Source organism: Podarcis erhardii (genome assembly GCF_964252035.2).
Source record: "Podarcis erhardii genome assembly, chromosome: 17".
NCBI lineage: Eukaryota > Metazoa > Chordata > Lepidosauria > Squamata > Lacertidae > Podarcis > Podarcis erhardii.
Window position 1 is genome coordinate 30524239 of NC_138515.1, and position 15893 is coordinate 30540131.

The 15893-nt window shown below is 41.9% G+C and overlaps 1 protein-coding gene and 1 long non-coding RNA gene across 6 annotated transcripts in view; both read right to left on the minus strand.

Moving 5' to 3' along the window:
• LOC309332576 overlaps nt 1-7816 on the minus strand; it is a 37089-nt gene extending 29273 nt beyond the window's left edge. For all 3 annotated transcript variants that reach the window (XR_014152192.1, XR_014152193.1, XR_014152194.1), the window contains exons 1-2: nt 7481-7816; nt 5185-5372 (exon numbers count right to left, since the gene is read on the minus strand). This is a non-coding gene — a long non-coding RNA (uncharacterized lncRNA). The remainder of the gene's footprint in view (nt 1-5184; nt 5373-7480) is intronic.
• Nucleotides 7817-8255: 439 nt separating this feature from the next.
• Nucleotides 8256-15893, minus strand: part of ZCCHC7 (zinc finger CCHC-type containing 7) — a 126793-nt gene continuing 119155 nt past the window's right edge. For all 3 annotated transcript variants that reach the window (XM_081845212.1, XM_081845214.1, XM_081845213.1), the window contains exons 7-9: nt 13024-13119; nt 9853-9970; nt 8256-9042 (exon numbers count right to left, since the gene is read on the minus strand). In XM_081845212.1, the coding sequence (XP_081701338.1) occupies nt 8579-9042; nt 9853-9970; nt 13024-13119 (678 nt within the window). In that variant the 3' untranslated portion in view covers nt 8256-8578. The remainder of the gene's footprint in view (nt 9043-9852; nt 9971-13023; nt 13120-15893) is intronic.

Here is a 15893-nt window from a genome sequence, read left to right on the forward strand (position 1 = left end):
TTTTATTTTTGCAACACTCACATGTGTTGGGCTGGGCAGAGAGCGATTACTGGTGTAAGATCATTTAATGAGCACAGCTGCCACATAAAATGTGAAGATTTATTTTTTAGCTTACTTGATTTCACATTTACCAATATTTTTGCAATTTTTTTCTGACCAGGATAACAGTTTTGAAATAAGTGATTGATGCTTCCCTTTGTTAAATAAACTTACATTTTGAAATACATTGGGTTCAATACTATTCATAGTTAACATGTATGTAAACCATGTTGAATTTAATGGGCTATAATATGGAATCAGTAGCTTAAGAAAAACAACCAACCCCAAACACCATAATTTAAATTACTCATTTGTAATAGAGATCTATGCTGGCACGTAGAGCAGATATTTTCACAAAGGACAATTAGGCATACACAAATATATTCCTGGTTAAAATCTATCAATTTCCTTCACATTTGTCAGGAATTAATTTTTTCAGGCTATATAAACAAAACTTCCTTTTTAAATACAGTCAGCTCCCTCTACATATAAAAATTAAATTTGCTTTGATAATGAACTGAAGTGCTAATAATAATTTCTGCAATGCAAAAAGACTAATTACGGACTGTCACACAATACAGTGCCGATTCCTGCTTTTACTCGTTTTCCAAGGTACATTTAGTATAACAGGGAGATTGTGAAATTTAGCAAAACACTTTAGATGGTGAGGTTCGTGCTTTGGGTTTCTTCACAGTAACAGCAGGAGGCAGAGATTTTTCTGTATCTTTGAGCAGAGACTCTCGTTCCAAATAAAGAACAGGAGGACACCCAAGTTAAGGAAAAAGTTTCACATTTGCTCTCATTCACCTTTCATTCCAGGTATATGAACTATGATATAACATGCACATTTGCTGTAAGGAACAGATTCAGGTGACACCAAACCAGCTACTGGATAGCTGTGGCTTTAGTAAGAAACGATTAATTTGTGTTTTTGGCAGAAATTACTTCCTTCTTGGCAAAACTATTATGTACCTGATCTGCCCTGGGAAGTCGCAGTATTAATATTTACAGGAGTACTGAGGAACTGATCAAACCACAACAATATGGTTATCAAGAGGCAATTCCACCACCACCCCAGAGGCCACAAATTCAACTAAGCATAAGTTTACTGTGCTTCCGACCCAATGCATACATACTCCAGGAAAAGCCTCCCAAGAAAGTAAGAGAGATTGAGAGAAGTCCAGCTGGCTTCATTGCCACTTGCTGTCTGGCCGAGCAAAGACAAGAGGCTTTTTGGGATGCTCCCATTCCTTTTCCAAGCACAATTCAAAGTGCTAGTGCTTACCTTCAAAGCCCTAAATGACCTTGGCCCAGTATACCTGAAGGAGCGTCTCCACCCCCATCGTTCAGCCCGGACACTGAGGTCCAGCTCCAAGGGCCTTCTGGCGGTTCCCTCCCTGCGGGAAGTGAGGTTACAGGGAACTAGGCAGAGGGCCTTTTCGGTAGTGGTGCCCACCCTGTGGAACACCCTCCCTTCAGATGTCAAGGAGATAAACAACTGACTTTTAGAAGACATCTGAAGGCAGCCCTGTTTAGGGAAGTTTTTAACGTCTTAAGTTTTATTCTGTTGTAGTGTTCTGTTGGGAGCTGCGCAGAGTGGCTGGGGAAGCCCAGCCAGATGGGCGGGGTATAAATAATAATAAATTATGATGGTGATGGTGATGATGATGATGATGCTCTGAACGTCGCTGCTGCTGTTTTTATTCTCTTCTGCCTTGTTAGTTTTTAGATTAATTTTAATGGATGATTAAAAGACAGCATCTTAAAAAGTAGAGAGATCACCTTGCCAACAAAGGTCCATATAGTTAAAGCTATGGCTTTCCCAGTAGTGATATATGGAAGTGAAAGCTGGACCATCAAGAAGGCTGATCGCCGAAGAATTGATGCTTTTGAATTATGGTGCTGGAGGAGACTCTTGAGAGTCCCATGGACTGCAAGAAGATCAAACTTCTCCATTCTTAAGGAAATCAGCCCTGAGTGCTCACTGGAAGGACAGATCGTGAAGCGGAGGCTCCAATACTTTGGCCACCTCATGAGAAGAGAAGACTCCCTGGAAAAGACCCTGATGCTGGGAAAGATAGAGGGCACAAGGAAAAGGGGACGCAGAGGACGAGATGGATGGATAGTGTCTTTGAAGCTACCAGCATGAGTTTGACCAAACTGCGGGAGGCAGTGGAAGACAGGGGTGCCTGGCGTGCTCTGGTCCATGGGGTCACAAAGAGTTAGACACGACTAAACGACTAAACAACAAGAAGAATGGATGATGTTATGGTTTTGTTGATACTGTGAGCATTTTTTTTTATACCAGGTTCAGTCCCAGCATCTGCAGGTAGAGCTGGGAAATACCCGCTCTGAAATCTCAAAGAGCTGCTGCCAGCCAGTGTTGACAATACTGAGATAGATGGACCAATTGTATAAGACAGCTTCCTATGTTCCTTAACATACAGGGCCAGCCATTTTGAATGGAATTTTCTCAAGTTTTTAATTAGTTTTCCAGAAGTCAATTTAATTTCTCTCTCTTAAGGTCCACACATTTCTATTCTTTTAAAAGCTTGGTTGTTACTTTGTTCTTTTGTTAAAAGTAATTCATTAAAGTAAAAAATTAAAAGGCAAAATGAAAATCCACAGTGCATAGAAAATCCAGCTGGAGTTCAATAGAACCTCTTAAGACGTATGCTGCTCAGCAAGTGGTGAATTTGCCATACACTATGGCTCCTGAAGCTTAGAATCTGTGTAAGCCCTAAACAACAGGATAAAAAAAATGTATTTTTAGGTAAGCGTCACCTCTTTTATGGAATGATTAGGAAGTCAAATTATGGGAGATTCAGCACCTCAAAGACCAGAGTCCTAATTAACATTGCCTTTTAAAAAGTTTTTTTTTTAAAAGTATGCTTGTTGAGATTGCAAGTCAAAACAGCTTATAACAAGCCCACATAGCTTTCATGGTTAATTGACTAATAGCTGGATTTAAACAAATAATTTTGAATGGTCTGGATTTGATGGCTGAGGGCCTCCTCTTTGGGTCCTTCAGTTCTGCACATTAAAAACTTCTTGAATTTCCTGAAGAAAAACAATGTAGAGAGGAGCACTGTTCTGACATCAACACCAGGCCTGAACTATGTGCTACACCTCACGAGCAGACGATCTGTGGCAAATTGTGCCTTTAAGAGAAGGGTGTGCAAAGGAAGATCAGTAGATGTCCAGTACTCCCTGAGAACTGATCCTGAAGGAAACTTAAGTATAAAGCGGACAAAGGATGGACATTCATGAAAATGTAGTTGTTGTGCTATCACCTTAGATTGTGGAAGAAGCAAAGCACTGTTTCCAGATGTCAGGAAGATGAGAGGAAGTGGTGCTTCTTCTTCAATAGACTTTCTTGCACCCTTTTCCCTTCCATTAGCTGTCGTCTCCATCACTTTCCTATCTGAGGGTCTGGAGCATCTCCAGCTCCTTGTTGGGACCTGGCAGGGCTGGAATGCAGACTCTGTTGGGAAGGGGGACTTGCATTTGCTTTCCATAAAGTTTCTTTTGGCAACCAGCTTTTTGAGCCTGGCTTCGTATCTTGGTTAGTAATCTGAAATTAAACTAGTTTCCTGGTCTGGATGTCAGAGGAGACTGTCTTAAACAAACCAGGATAGAAGTGTCAAACAGAGAGAGGTGAAAGAGGCACAGGCATGGCTTTCATTCTCAGTTTAATAAACTATAGTATATTAAACCAAGATTGTTATACAGTGGTGCCCCGCAAGACGAACGCCTCGCAAGACGGAAAACCCGCTAGATGAAAGGGTTTTCCGTTTTGGAGGCGCTTCGCAAAACGAATTTCCCTATGGGCTTGCTTCGCAAGACGAAAATGTCTTGCAAGTTCCTGCGGGGTTTTTTTCCCTCCCCCCCCCTTTTCCTAAGCCCTAAGCCGCTTATCAGCTGATCCGCTAAAAGCTGCTAAACCGCTAATAGCGCTAATCCGCTAAGCTGTCAATGGGCTTGCTTCGCAAAACGAAAAAACCGCTATACGAAGAGCCTCACGGAACGGATTAATTTCGTCTTGCGAGGCACCACTGTATCTAAAGTAGCCCAAAGTGTCGGCCTAGCCTTAACAATTCAGTAACAATTTATTGCCTTCTCCCATCACTATCTGATGCGAAATAAATTATGTAAAATAACCCAAAATATGCAGATTCAATGTGGATAATGTTGACATGTCACAGTTTGTTTGTTTTTCTCTGCAACAGGGCCTTTTTTCAGACTGCCATACCTCACCATCTTTGAACATGTCATTTACTCTCTCCCACTCTGCATTTCTGTGTTAAGTTTGGGAAACCAAATTACACAAAATTAGATGAATCATGAAAATACGCCGAACTTTCATCAGCAACAGAGTTTGCAAAAGACAGCTTCTTCTCCTTGTTGTGGAATTTAGACCACTGTGGCATGGATTTTTATTCTTTTTTTACCTTGTTTTTCGTCATCCCTGATCATACTGAAATGCTAACGCCAGATACAGGATGGCTTTGTCATTTCTGTTGTGTGTGGATTGTAGTATTAAACTTCAGCGGCTTTGAAAGTAAGTGTTCCAACGCCTTAGCATTTCTTGCCTCCTTGTCAATTCAATTCCTCAGAATTCATATTCTGCTACAAGCAGAAGATAAGGAGACTTCAGAAATTGCTGCATGTTTTCCTCTTACAGAACTATCCACCTGAAGCCCACAGCAAATAATTAACTAAGTATATTGTTACCACTTGTTCATACCTTGAACAATTCCCCACCCAAACCACTGCAGAACCAGATCATTCCTGCTTCCCAACTCCTCTTCTTAAATGGAAGCTCCTTATTTATTCTTACAATGGAGAGTCCCTCGTGATACTTTGCCAGTGTACGTCAACTGCAACCTTGAGACATCTTCCTCTCCGGGGATAAGAATGTTATTCAGTTCCAGGCAACTTCAGGGTAAAGACTAAGAGTTCTTTAAAAAGAAACAAAACCCAACACATGGGGATGACATATAGCTTTGAAGAGATAAAATAGGAACTAGTAATTTATACTGACCCAAAATAAACATGTAGAGGACAGACATGTCATTGAACAGAATTGTGCAGGATACTCATACAGTTTAAATACTGCCTAAATATTGCAGTTTATCATCCTACCTTGCTAAGATTATTGCTATGTGTTTGTTCTTCTTTACTGTTTTGAAAGTTGCTTCTCATCTAATTTTTCAAGCCAGCCAATATGATGTCATCTAGCTCCACTATTTGTCTCTTATTTATGGGCTCCAAGTTGTTAAGCTCTTTTTCGACTCTGCCTCCTCACTCCTGTAACGTGCACGCATGGTGTTCTGCATAATCACAATTACATTTATATGTCAGTTTCTACAACCTCACAGACTGGGTAGACCAGGGGTCAGCAAACTTTTCCAGCAGGGTGGCCAGTCCACTGTCCCTCAGACCTTGTGGGGGGCTGGACTGTATTTTTTCATTATTTTTTTTGGCTGGACTGTATTTTGAAAAAATAATAAATGAATTAATTCCTATGCCCCACAAATAACCCAGAGATGCATTTTAAATAAAAGGACACATTCTACTCATGCAAAAACACGCTGATTCCCAGACTGTCCGTGGGCTGGATTTAGAAGGCGATTGGGCTGCATACGGCCCCTGGGCCTTAGTTTGCCTACCCATGGGGTAGACCATCCCATTAGATTGGGCATTAGGCACCAGAACAGAACTGGCCCAATAAGATTATATTGTGGTGGGTTTATATTCATTTTCATTTTCAACCAACAAGATCAAGTTGCTGGAGAAATTCCTGTATGAGGATATGAAGCTTGGAGCTTTTTTGGTTTAGGGAAAAAATGGTGTGTAAGGGAGGGGGAGGTTAAATAGAAGCTATAAAATTATACATGGTGCTAAGACAGTGGAAAGAAAGAAGTTTTGAATGCTCTCCTATAATTGAAGCCACGGTCATCCAATGAATGCTGAAAGACTCGGGACAGACAAAAGGAAATACAGTATTTTTCGCCCTATAGGGCGCACCTAGTTTTTTTTTGGGGGGGGGGAATAAAGAAAAAAAATTATTTCCCCCCCAGGCACGGGGCTGGGGCGGGGGAAGCCCGAGCTTCCCCCGACCCCAAAACAGGCTGCTTTCCGCAAGCCTAGGGAGCCCAGCGGGAACTCCCGCCGGGCTCCCCAGGCTTGCGGAGAGCTGCCCGAAGCCTGGGGTGCGCTCCCCGGGTTTCGGGCTACAGGCTGCTGTCCGCAAGCCTGCATTCGCCCCATAGGACGCACACACATTTCCCCATCATTTTTGGAGGGGGAAAAGTGCGTCCTATAGGGCGAAAAATACGGTACTTCTTACAAAGCACATAGCTAGAACTATGGAAAATGTAGTGATGGCCATCAATCTGGTTGATTTGGAAAGAGGATTAAACAAATTCATGGAGGGTAAGGCCATCAATGGCCAATAGTCATGAAGTCTAGGTACTACCTCCAGTATAAGAGGCCATAGGTTTCTGAGTGTCAGTTGCTCGGGTCCCTAAGCAGAAGAGAGATATTTCCATCATGCCTCACTTATGAGCTCCCATAGCCAACTGGCTAGCCATATTGATCAAGCAGGATTCTGCTTATGTTAAATGCTTAGGCTCCACTGCAATTGTGCCCCGCCCTCCACAGATGGATCTATCATTCAGCAGAGCAGGAAGGGGTGGGGGAGCGACAGAAGAGTTGGGGTTACCCCCCCCCCACAAAAGCTTCCTCTCTCATTCAGAGTCCACTGTGCCCCTTTCCACACTGTTAAAGGTTCCTCCAACCCCGTGAAGGAGGTTGAGGGAGGGGGCTGGAGAGGAAAGGAGAATTCAGTGAAAAATCACTCCCCTCCCCCTTTCAACTCACAGAAACCTTTGCTGAATCAAAAAGCATTCTGTCAGGGAAGGGAGGGATATAATTGGACACAGCTCTTACTAGAAAAGTGGTTTATCATGACAATAAGGTTTCAGTGCTATTGTATAATACCAAGGCTACCTTTTCCAACATGGAGATTAATGTCAGGCTCAGAAAAAGTAGTGTGTGAAACAGCCCAAAATCCTTGAGTTAGAGCTAACACGGGTTGGCAGTATTAATGTTAAGACAGTATAAGTGTGATTTTAAGGAAACAAGGAAGGCACTAAAATTGTTGTTTTCCTGCTTGAATACTACCTTAAAATTTTAACTGTAATTCCGTTAAAGAACAAAAATATCTAATTTTAAAGCAACTGAATTATATGTCAAGTTATTTCTGAGAACAGGTATACTTCTTACACAGTCATCATCTTTATAACTTGAATAGCTAACTCTATGAAGATTTAATTAACTATTTAAATTGGGTTTTTTAAAATAAAATAATAATAATTTAACTGCTTTGTTTGTTGGCAAGTTAAACATATTAGGAGACAAAAAAGAGGGCACTTACTAGTAAGCCCCTTGAAATTCAGCAGGAGAGCACCTGAGAGGCTGAGATTTCAGAATTGAAGCCTTCCTACATAAAAGACTAGCTCTTTACAACCAGACTTGCCAGTCCAACCTGTGGTGATGCATCTATAACAAGTTAAAGACACTTCAGCATATTCCTTAAGGCAGAAGAATGCACAAGAAGGTGACATCATGGATCAACTCTGGGATGAAAATAAATTAGGATGTAGATGAGAACTCTCTTCAGTCTCCTGTGTCCTAGACCTGTTTCACACACCCTACAGAAGCACCAACAGAAACAGCACAAAGTGACGCCTGCTGTCAGGTCGTATGTAATTCTGTTTCATAGAATCCTAGAGTTGGAAGAGACCACCAGGGCCATCGAGTCCAACCCCCTGCCAAGCAGGAAACACCATCAGAGCACTCCTGACATATGGTTGTCAAGCCTCTGCTTAAAGACCTCCAAAGAAGGAGACTCCACCACACTCCTTGGCAGCCAATTCCACTGTCAAACAGCTCTTACTGTCAGGAAGTTCTTCCTAATGTTTAGGTGGAATCTTCTTTCTGGTAGTTTGGAACCATTGCTCCGTGTCCGCTTCTCTGGAGCAGCAGAAAACAACCTTTCTCCCTCCTCTATGTGACATCCTTTTATATATTTGAGTATATTTCTGTCAAACATGTGAAGCAGCTTTAAGTTAATTTGTCAATATCCACGCCCTCTGAGAAGTTCTTCTCTAAAGCCTGCATGCAAATAAATTACATGTGCTAAAGAGAAGTGCTTTAACAAACAGCAGGATTTATTTTTTTAAAAAAGAGAAAAAAGACTATGCAAGACAGTGGACCAATCCTCATTTTGCTTTGATTCTGTAGCACAACCCCTTACCCCCCCCCCCACGTTCAATCCAAATACAGAAGTTGTAGAAAACAGGTACAATGTATAATCTCGTATACATTAGCACAGGCAAACTCACTGGGTTTTGTTTTTTAGTATCCCAGCCTGCACTTATGGCTGGTTTTATGTTCCATGGGGTGTGGGTGGGTGATGGCGTGAAAGCTGTCTCAAGCTTAATCCCCAACCCCACACCCACTCCCCCTTCCATCACAAATTGGGTTTCTGTTTCTGTTTTGATTTCTTCTTCCTCTGTTTTATCAGGAATAAACTCTCATCCCTGGGAGAGCTACCACTTGTGTTCTTTCTCCGTTTCTTCTTCCTCTTTTTTGCTGTCTTCAGAGGAACCTGAAGGATTTCTGCTTGGCCTCCATTTGCTGGGAGGCCAAAGTTGCCCCGTGCCCTGGTTTTCCTGCTCTTTTTAAGAGCATCCCTGTTACCACCTCTGGGAAAGTCCTCTTCCATGTTATAGTTACTCTGGACCACTTTCTTATCCTTCCTTCCTTTGAGTATGTTGGCCTGGGACATTTTCTTCAGCTTTTTATGATGCTTATCTCCTTTCTTGTCACGGTCCTTTAATGTTTTCTTCTTTTTCTTATGGCTCTGCAGTTCCTGGCCATTGTCTATGCGTGGTCTCTTCAGAGCCATTGGCACAAGGCCTGCATCTTGAAGTTCTGAAAAAAAGTAAGACACTTGATGATACTTAAGAGGTCAAATGATTGACACACACACACACACACACACACACACACACACACACACCTACTACTGTTTATAATTTGAAGTCTTTGTAGGGCACCTTGCATGCAAAGTAATTAAGCAGTTTGATGAAATATGGATACTCATCCATTTTTTAGGTCAGCTGCAGCCAGAAACTATGAGCAATGTTAAAAATCTTTTACAGATATATCATTGAGTTCATACCGATCTTAAGTCCCCCAAGCTTTATAACTGTTCAACCTCAAATAGGAAATGTAATGGCAACAGTTGCCAATATCGCCCAGTAAAGTAGTTGGAAGTTATAGGCAGGTTTCAAAATAACATGATTTACCTTTTATCAAAATGCCAACTCTGCATTCCAGTGTTTTGGGAATAAAAAGCCACAAATTTGAGCACTGATTGAAGAGTTCAGAACATTTCATCTAAATGCAGCAGCTCAAACATACAATGAAGCTAAAAAAGAACCCCAATTTCTCAGTAAAGATCAAATGTGGCTTGAGTGTTCAGTAAATCATCCCATAACTGTAAAATATTTCTCCTCTTCGTTTATGTACTCTGAAGCCTGAATTTCAGGCAGGTCTGTCTGGAGCCATATAATCAGAGAAGGTAAATACTTGTTTCATCCTGGTTCTGAAATATCCCCACTTCTACTCCTTTAAATTATCCAGATTAAGTCAAGAAGCAGCAAACCTAACAGCAGCCGTGGTTAAAGAGGAGCAAAACAAAAATGTGGACTTAGAAAGCTCAACTAATTTATATCATACCTTGCACTTTTCTCTTTACTCTCTGACGACGCCTCTTGAAATCGTAATTGCTATCATAGTAATAGATGAAGGGGGAAGTAGGAAATGTCCCTCCAAACATCCGCCTCTCTGAACATTCCTGCAAAGTAATATTTTAATGGCAACTTTTAGGCACATTTTCTCTTTCTGCTAGATTCAGTAATTCAAACCCTATCCAGGAAAACAAGCCGACATCAGAAAATGAACCAACACCAGTTGGTTTTGCTGACTTGAGGGTGAAGAGATAGTTGATAACTGACTTTAGCTAATATCCTTATGTGAAACCAGAGGTGGCTGGTCTACAAGAGAAATACATTTCTCTGTTTCTGTTTGAGTATCATCACCAACTAACTGTAAGGGTAATATCTGGTGCATAATTTGGAGGAGGTGAACTTGGACAGTAAGATTTTTTTTTAAAAAAAATATATCTTAATTTATAGGAATATCCTATCCTGACGTTCTGATATCAAAAAACACACAAACAGTTCACATTAAAAACAAACCACAGTGGTACCTTGGAACTTAAACGGCTCCGTTCTCAAACGTTTCGGCTCCCGAACGCCCAAAACCCAGAAGTAAGTGCTCCAGTTTTCCACGTTCTTCGGAACACAAACGTCCTACACGGCTTCCACTGTGCAAAAATCTAGCTGTCGGCCAATCGGAAGCTGCGCCTCGGAACTCAAACATTTCAGAAGTCAAACGGTCTTCTGGAACAGACTACATTCGAGTTCCAAGGTACCACTGTATCATAGAACAATTGACAGACAGGAGAGCTGATACCTGAGCCGGAGGTCAGGTTTGACTTCAAAACTACCTGTAACCACTGCAGGTTTGAGAACCAAATTCAGTGGTCTGCCTCCAGAGACTGATGGGAGCCAGAAAAAAATCTGGAATCCTTGAAGAAATAGGCTGCAGCCTTAGCTACTTGGAAGTCTGAGGCCAAGCACCTGTTCTCTAGCTTCTTGCAGAGAAAGGCAACTGGGAATGTTGAGAGAACTGAGGCAACTGGAGTGCCTCCCATCACTCCTGATAGCACAGGCTACATCATCTTGCTGCTTCTGAAGGGCATACATCAGGATACACACACTTAATTGGCTTGAAGGGCCAGGTGTTTCAAATGTCTGGGGATGGAGGAAAAAGAACATGCAGACCAGGTTGGATGAATACATCTCCCTCTTCATGCTGAGTACTCTATGCTTCTCCCTGATAGGTCACCATCAATAAGCAAAGGGCATACGGAATGAAGGATGTAGGGTTTGTTTGTTTTTTAGTGAAAACCATGTTTCAAACATTTGAAATCTGTTGGTAGGAAATTTACAGCTGAGTGTTTCTGAAAAGAAAGAATTGCCAGTGACTTTCCATCTGTTTGTACCACATGTTTTCTAAGACCCCTTCTCCCCTAAATACTTTCAGATAAGACTACATGAAGAAGCATGGCTAATCTCTGATGGCTGTGGAACACGCTCCCCCCTCTCCCAGTGTCTTCTTGGAGATGTTGCACAAAGTCTAAAACTTATGCCACAGACAGATGGCCTTTGCGCCCCTCAATACGTTGACAGTAAAGCCCTAGTGGGTGAAAACAGCACAAGCCTCCAGAAGCAAGAACTCCTGCTTTTTCCTTTTCTTTTGAAAAAAATAATAAATCACTGCACTGAACAACCATCTCAATAGTGTATGACACACACTTTCTCAGGCCTCTCTCTTTCAGGTAAGCTGCCACACACTTTGTACTGTTAAATACTCTGGGGGATGCTCCTTAGCACCACAGCCAACACACAGAGGACGGAAAGCTCAGCCTGTTACCAACACACCTGAGAAGCGTTCTGTCTGACTGACAGCTTGGAATGTGAATGCAAGGCACATCTACAAATCCTCCACTTTCTTCAGCCTAGCAGCAGTGGGCACAAACTCCGAATTGCTACAAGAGGCCCTTTGCAATTTAGGTAATGCTGGGGTGGCTCTTTCAATTTATAGTCTTGCCGTTTCTGAGCATATCTTTGAAATGTTCCAGAAATGTTAACTCTTCTCAACAACTGTCTCTGGCTTGTCCCTTTAACCCTCTAGTTGATTTTCAAATAGGAACACTCCTATTCTCTGTCCAGATTGCTCAGATCCCTGTTCTGAGGAGAAAATGTTTAGCCTTTCTACAGAAACACATAGGGAACCCATTAGAATTCCCCACCAGACACCTCACCACTTATGGTTTGAGTTGGGGGAGAGGGAACTGACAGATAACCTCAAAGATGACAAAGGTCTGAAGGAACGTGTATCCCATCAACACAGCAAGAACACACTGGATTTGCAGATAACCACCACCTGCCATCCCACATGAGCAATTACATTACACAAATCCATAGCTCCACTCCTTGACCTAAAATCCTAGCATTTCAGGGCTGGAAAACAAGGGGGAAGGGGGTACTCTGCCATCTGTAGTGGATCTTGACTTTATTTGCCGCAGCCCTGAGTGATGAACACAACCTCCCCAAACCTTGATTAAAATTCTTTGCACCGGCTGATAGGCTGTGGGAAAAGGGACATATCCTCAGCCATCAAAGCAGGAAACCAGAAACCAATTTTATCACATTGGAAAACATCCACTCAGCTCACCAAGCATTACAGGAGGCTAGTGAAAAAAATGTGTAGGTGGTTGGCGAGAATCAAAGGGAAAAAACGGAGCACCTGTAGCCAGATATTAGAATGAGGGCTCAGGGTGCACAGGCTACAGAGTCTACAGAGTCTTAAGTTTTTCCTGCTCCTTATGCAATCGTTTGGCAGAAGACCTGCCACCGAGGGGTTGCAGGGCAGTAATGACACATTCCTTGATATCTCTGGAAATAAACCCTTTAAATCAGGGCATGAACTTGAGGAATTCCCTCTGGGTAGGCACCACCCCAGTATGAACCACAGAAAATGGGGAACTCACTTCTTCCCAGTTCACCTGTGAGATGAGCAAGGCTGCGGCATCAGGTTAGGTTGCCTGGACCCAACAGGCCAATATGGGCATCAGACACATCTCGCCCATTATTCTGTGTTGAAATTTCCAACTAGCCTAGCTATTCTGAGTGGCTGAAGTCTCTAAACTGCTGAGTAGTGATCAATGCTTTCTTCTTAGCAGAATAATCAGAAGCAAAGTTAGACCCTGCTAGGACTTACATATCCATAATGGCCTTGCTCTGCACAGTTGTAACAGTACACGGAAGCAGAATGCTCAACTTGTATTTCAGCCTGCTTCAGTGGTCCCGGCCTCGTCTGCAACAGAAAAAATAGCAAGAATTACACAGAGCAAGATCCCAAATACAACTAATTAAAATAATTTAGCAACACACACCTACAACCTAATCAATAACAGTACAATTAGAGATGTCACCCACTTCTAGATTTTGAACTGACCTCATTTATCAGCTAAGGCTGCGTTTCCATACACATTTATCTGGAAGCTAGACTAATTGTATGTTCATGGGGTCTTAGCCTAGATGTAAATTCTGCTAAAAGTGCATGAAGTCCTAAGATCTGTCTTGATGCATTTTTTTTAACAGCACAATCTTTAAAATGTGTACTTGGAAACAAGTCTTGTTGAGTTCAGTGGGGCTTATTCCCAGGTAAGCTGTGTAAAACTGTGACCTAAGTATCTTTATACATATGTGTTTAGCAAACTTACAGCTAGATCCTTAACCTTTTCAGAGTTATCTGCTTGCACTAGCTGTCTCTGATGAACAGGTCCTTAGATTCAAGGGAGAGAAAGAACTACTTCTGACACCCTGGAAAAACCTTGTACCCAAGGTAAAGGTAAAGGTAAAGGTAAAGGGACCCCTGACCATTAGGTCCAGTCACAGACGACTCTGGGGTTGCGGCACTCATCTCGCTTTACTGGCTGAGGGAGTCATGTGGCCAGCATGACTAAGCCGCTTCTAGCGAACCAGAGCAGCGCACGGAAACGCCGTTTACCTTCCCGCCAGAGCGGTACCTATTTATCTACTTGCACTTTGACATGCTTTAGAGCTGCTAGGTTGGCAGGAGCAGGGACCGAGCAATGGGAGCTCACCCCGGATTGGGGATTCAAACTGCCGACCTGATCGGCAAGCCCTAGGCTCTGTGGTTTAGACCACAGCGCCACCCACGTCCCACCGCGTCAAGGTACACAATACTAAAAAGACCATGTGCTGAACTTGGGATAATACAGGAGTAGTTGATGTGAGGCCATCCAGATATTGTTGGACTCCAACTCTCATCAGGTCCAGCTAGCCTGGTCAATGGTCAGGGATAATGGGAGTTAGAATGCATCAACATCTGGAGCGGACTACATTGGCTATCCTTGTGGAAGGCAACTTCTGATTTCTTAAAATAATGCTTGGGGTAACACAATATTAACTTACTGTAAAGAAAAATCATCTGTCTTCTATTTTATGAAAGAAACATATATCACTGAACCTATTCATCAGCGCGATATATAGCCCCCCCCCCCAATCCTCCTAGCCACTCTTAAAATAATTGTATGGAATATAAAAATGGGTAAATAAACCTATATCTGTAGACTAGTGGTACATCTACAGTTTTATGATTCTATGTTCTGTTGAGTGCAAATAGCAGACAGATTAAAAAATTGCTGCTTATCAATGTTTTTGTTCCAGAGCTGCTTATTTTAGTAAATTGGTAATAATGATTGGAAATACTTCCAACCAATATTATCCTGCTCCCCAGCGTATAGAAAGCATAGCAACAATTTTTTTTTCATGGGGACATGACTGTACATCAGCAACTGGAAGTAGAAACAATGGGAGGCTGCTTTTCTGTTCTATAAATCTTGCAAAAATCCTTAAGGAGTTTTGGATGCATGAAGAATGTGTGTTCGTGCAACATCAAAAGATGTCTGCAGGGCACCTCCTTTTGTTTATGTAATAGAAAAGGTCAGATTTAAGGAGACAAATTAAATTGAATACTTGCTATTCAGATTAACTATGCATATCTCCCTACAGCTGTCCAAAAGGCAAAGGAGAGGGGGGGGGGAGAAAGAAAAGAAACCCAATATGTTGTCAAGCTCACTATATTCTCATTATTTCAGATTTTAAAAAGCATTTAAGGCCTCTGATCCAATAGGTACAAAATGAAGTATTCATGATAGTAGCTGCTCTGTGTTATAGGGTTTTTTGTTACAAACATTTAAATAATCTATATTTTGTAGGGTGATATCTTGAAGATTACTTCACTATCAATATATAGAAGTAATAACCCAGTAGATAGCATTACCTATGAAAGGTCCATCCCATCTGCTATTCTTGCTGAAAGCTTTTCATGCACCAGTAAACTCAGTAAATATCAGAAGATAAAGCATAAGCCCTACCACGCCACGGATTTACTCCTAATGTCTCCTCAAAGTGCAGCCCCGATGCAACGATTACAAATGATTTTCTTCTAATGTCATTTTACATAACCCTTTTTTCTGCATGAGTAGTTAGTGCGGAATGAGTGAATGAATGAATGAATGCCATTAAAACAGTTAATCATTATCTGGGACAGTGGCCTTCCTCCCTTCTCTGCAAGGAATCTCCATGACAAAGGCCAAGAGATCAAAATGCCAGGGCTGCCTCCACCTCCGATTTCTGACAGTAATTTTTTATGCAAATGGAACTGCTGGGCAGCTCTTTCTGGGACCTTGAGATGCCCTTATCTTAAACTGACTTTGATCCAATGAGGTCTTGCTTTTATGAAGCTCATTACTTCTTAAGATATGCATCTGACTTAAATTTCACTAATTAAAAGGAATTGCCTATTCACATTTCCCCCCTGTTCTATCTTCCAACTACACACGTACACAAGGAAAAAAAAACCAGCATGACATGAAATGAACACTCATTTCTTTTCATTCAGATGTGATTTGGGAGAAATTTGCTCAAGAATGATGCTAAAAATTATTTATTATATTTAGACCCTGCTCTTATGAGTCACTCCCAAACAGTCTCCTATCCAGATTTCTGTTCAGGTACATACCCACTTAGCTGAAGCTTCAAGTACTCCCACAGCATTCA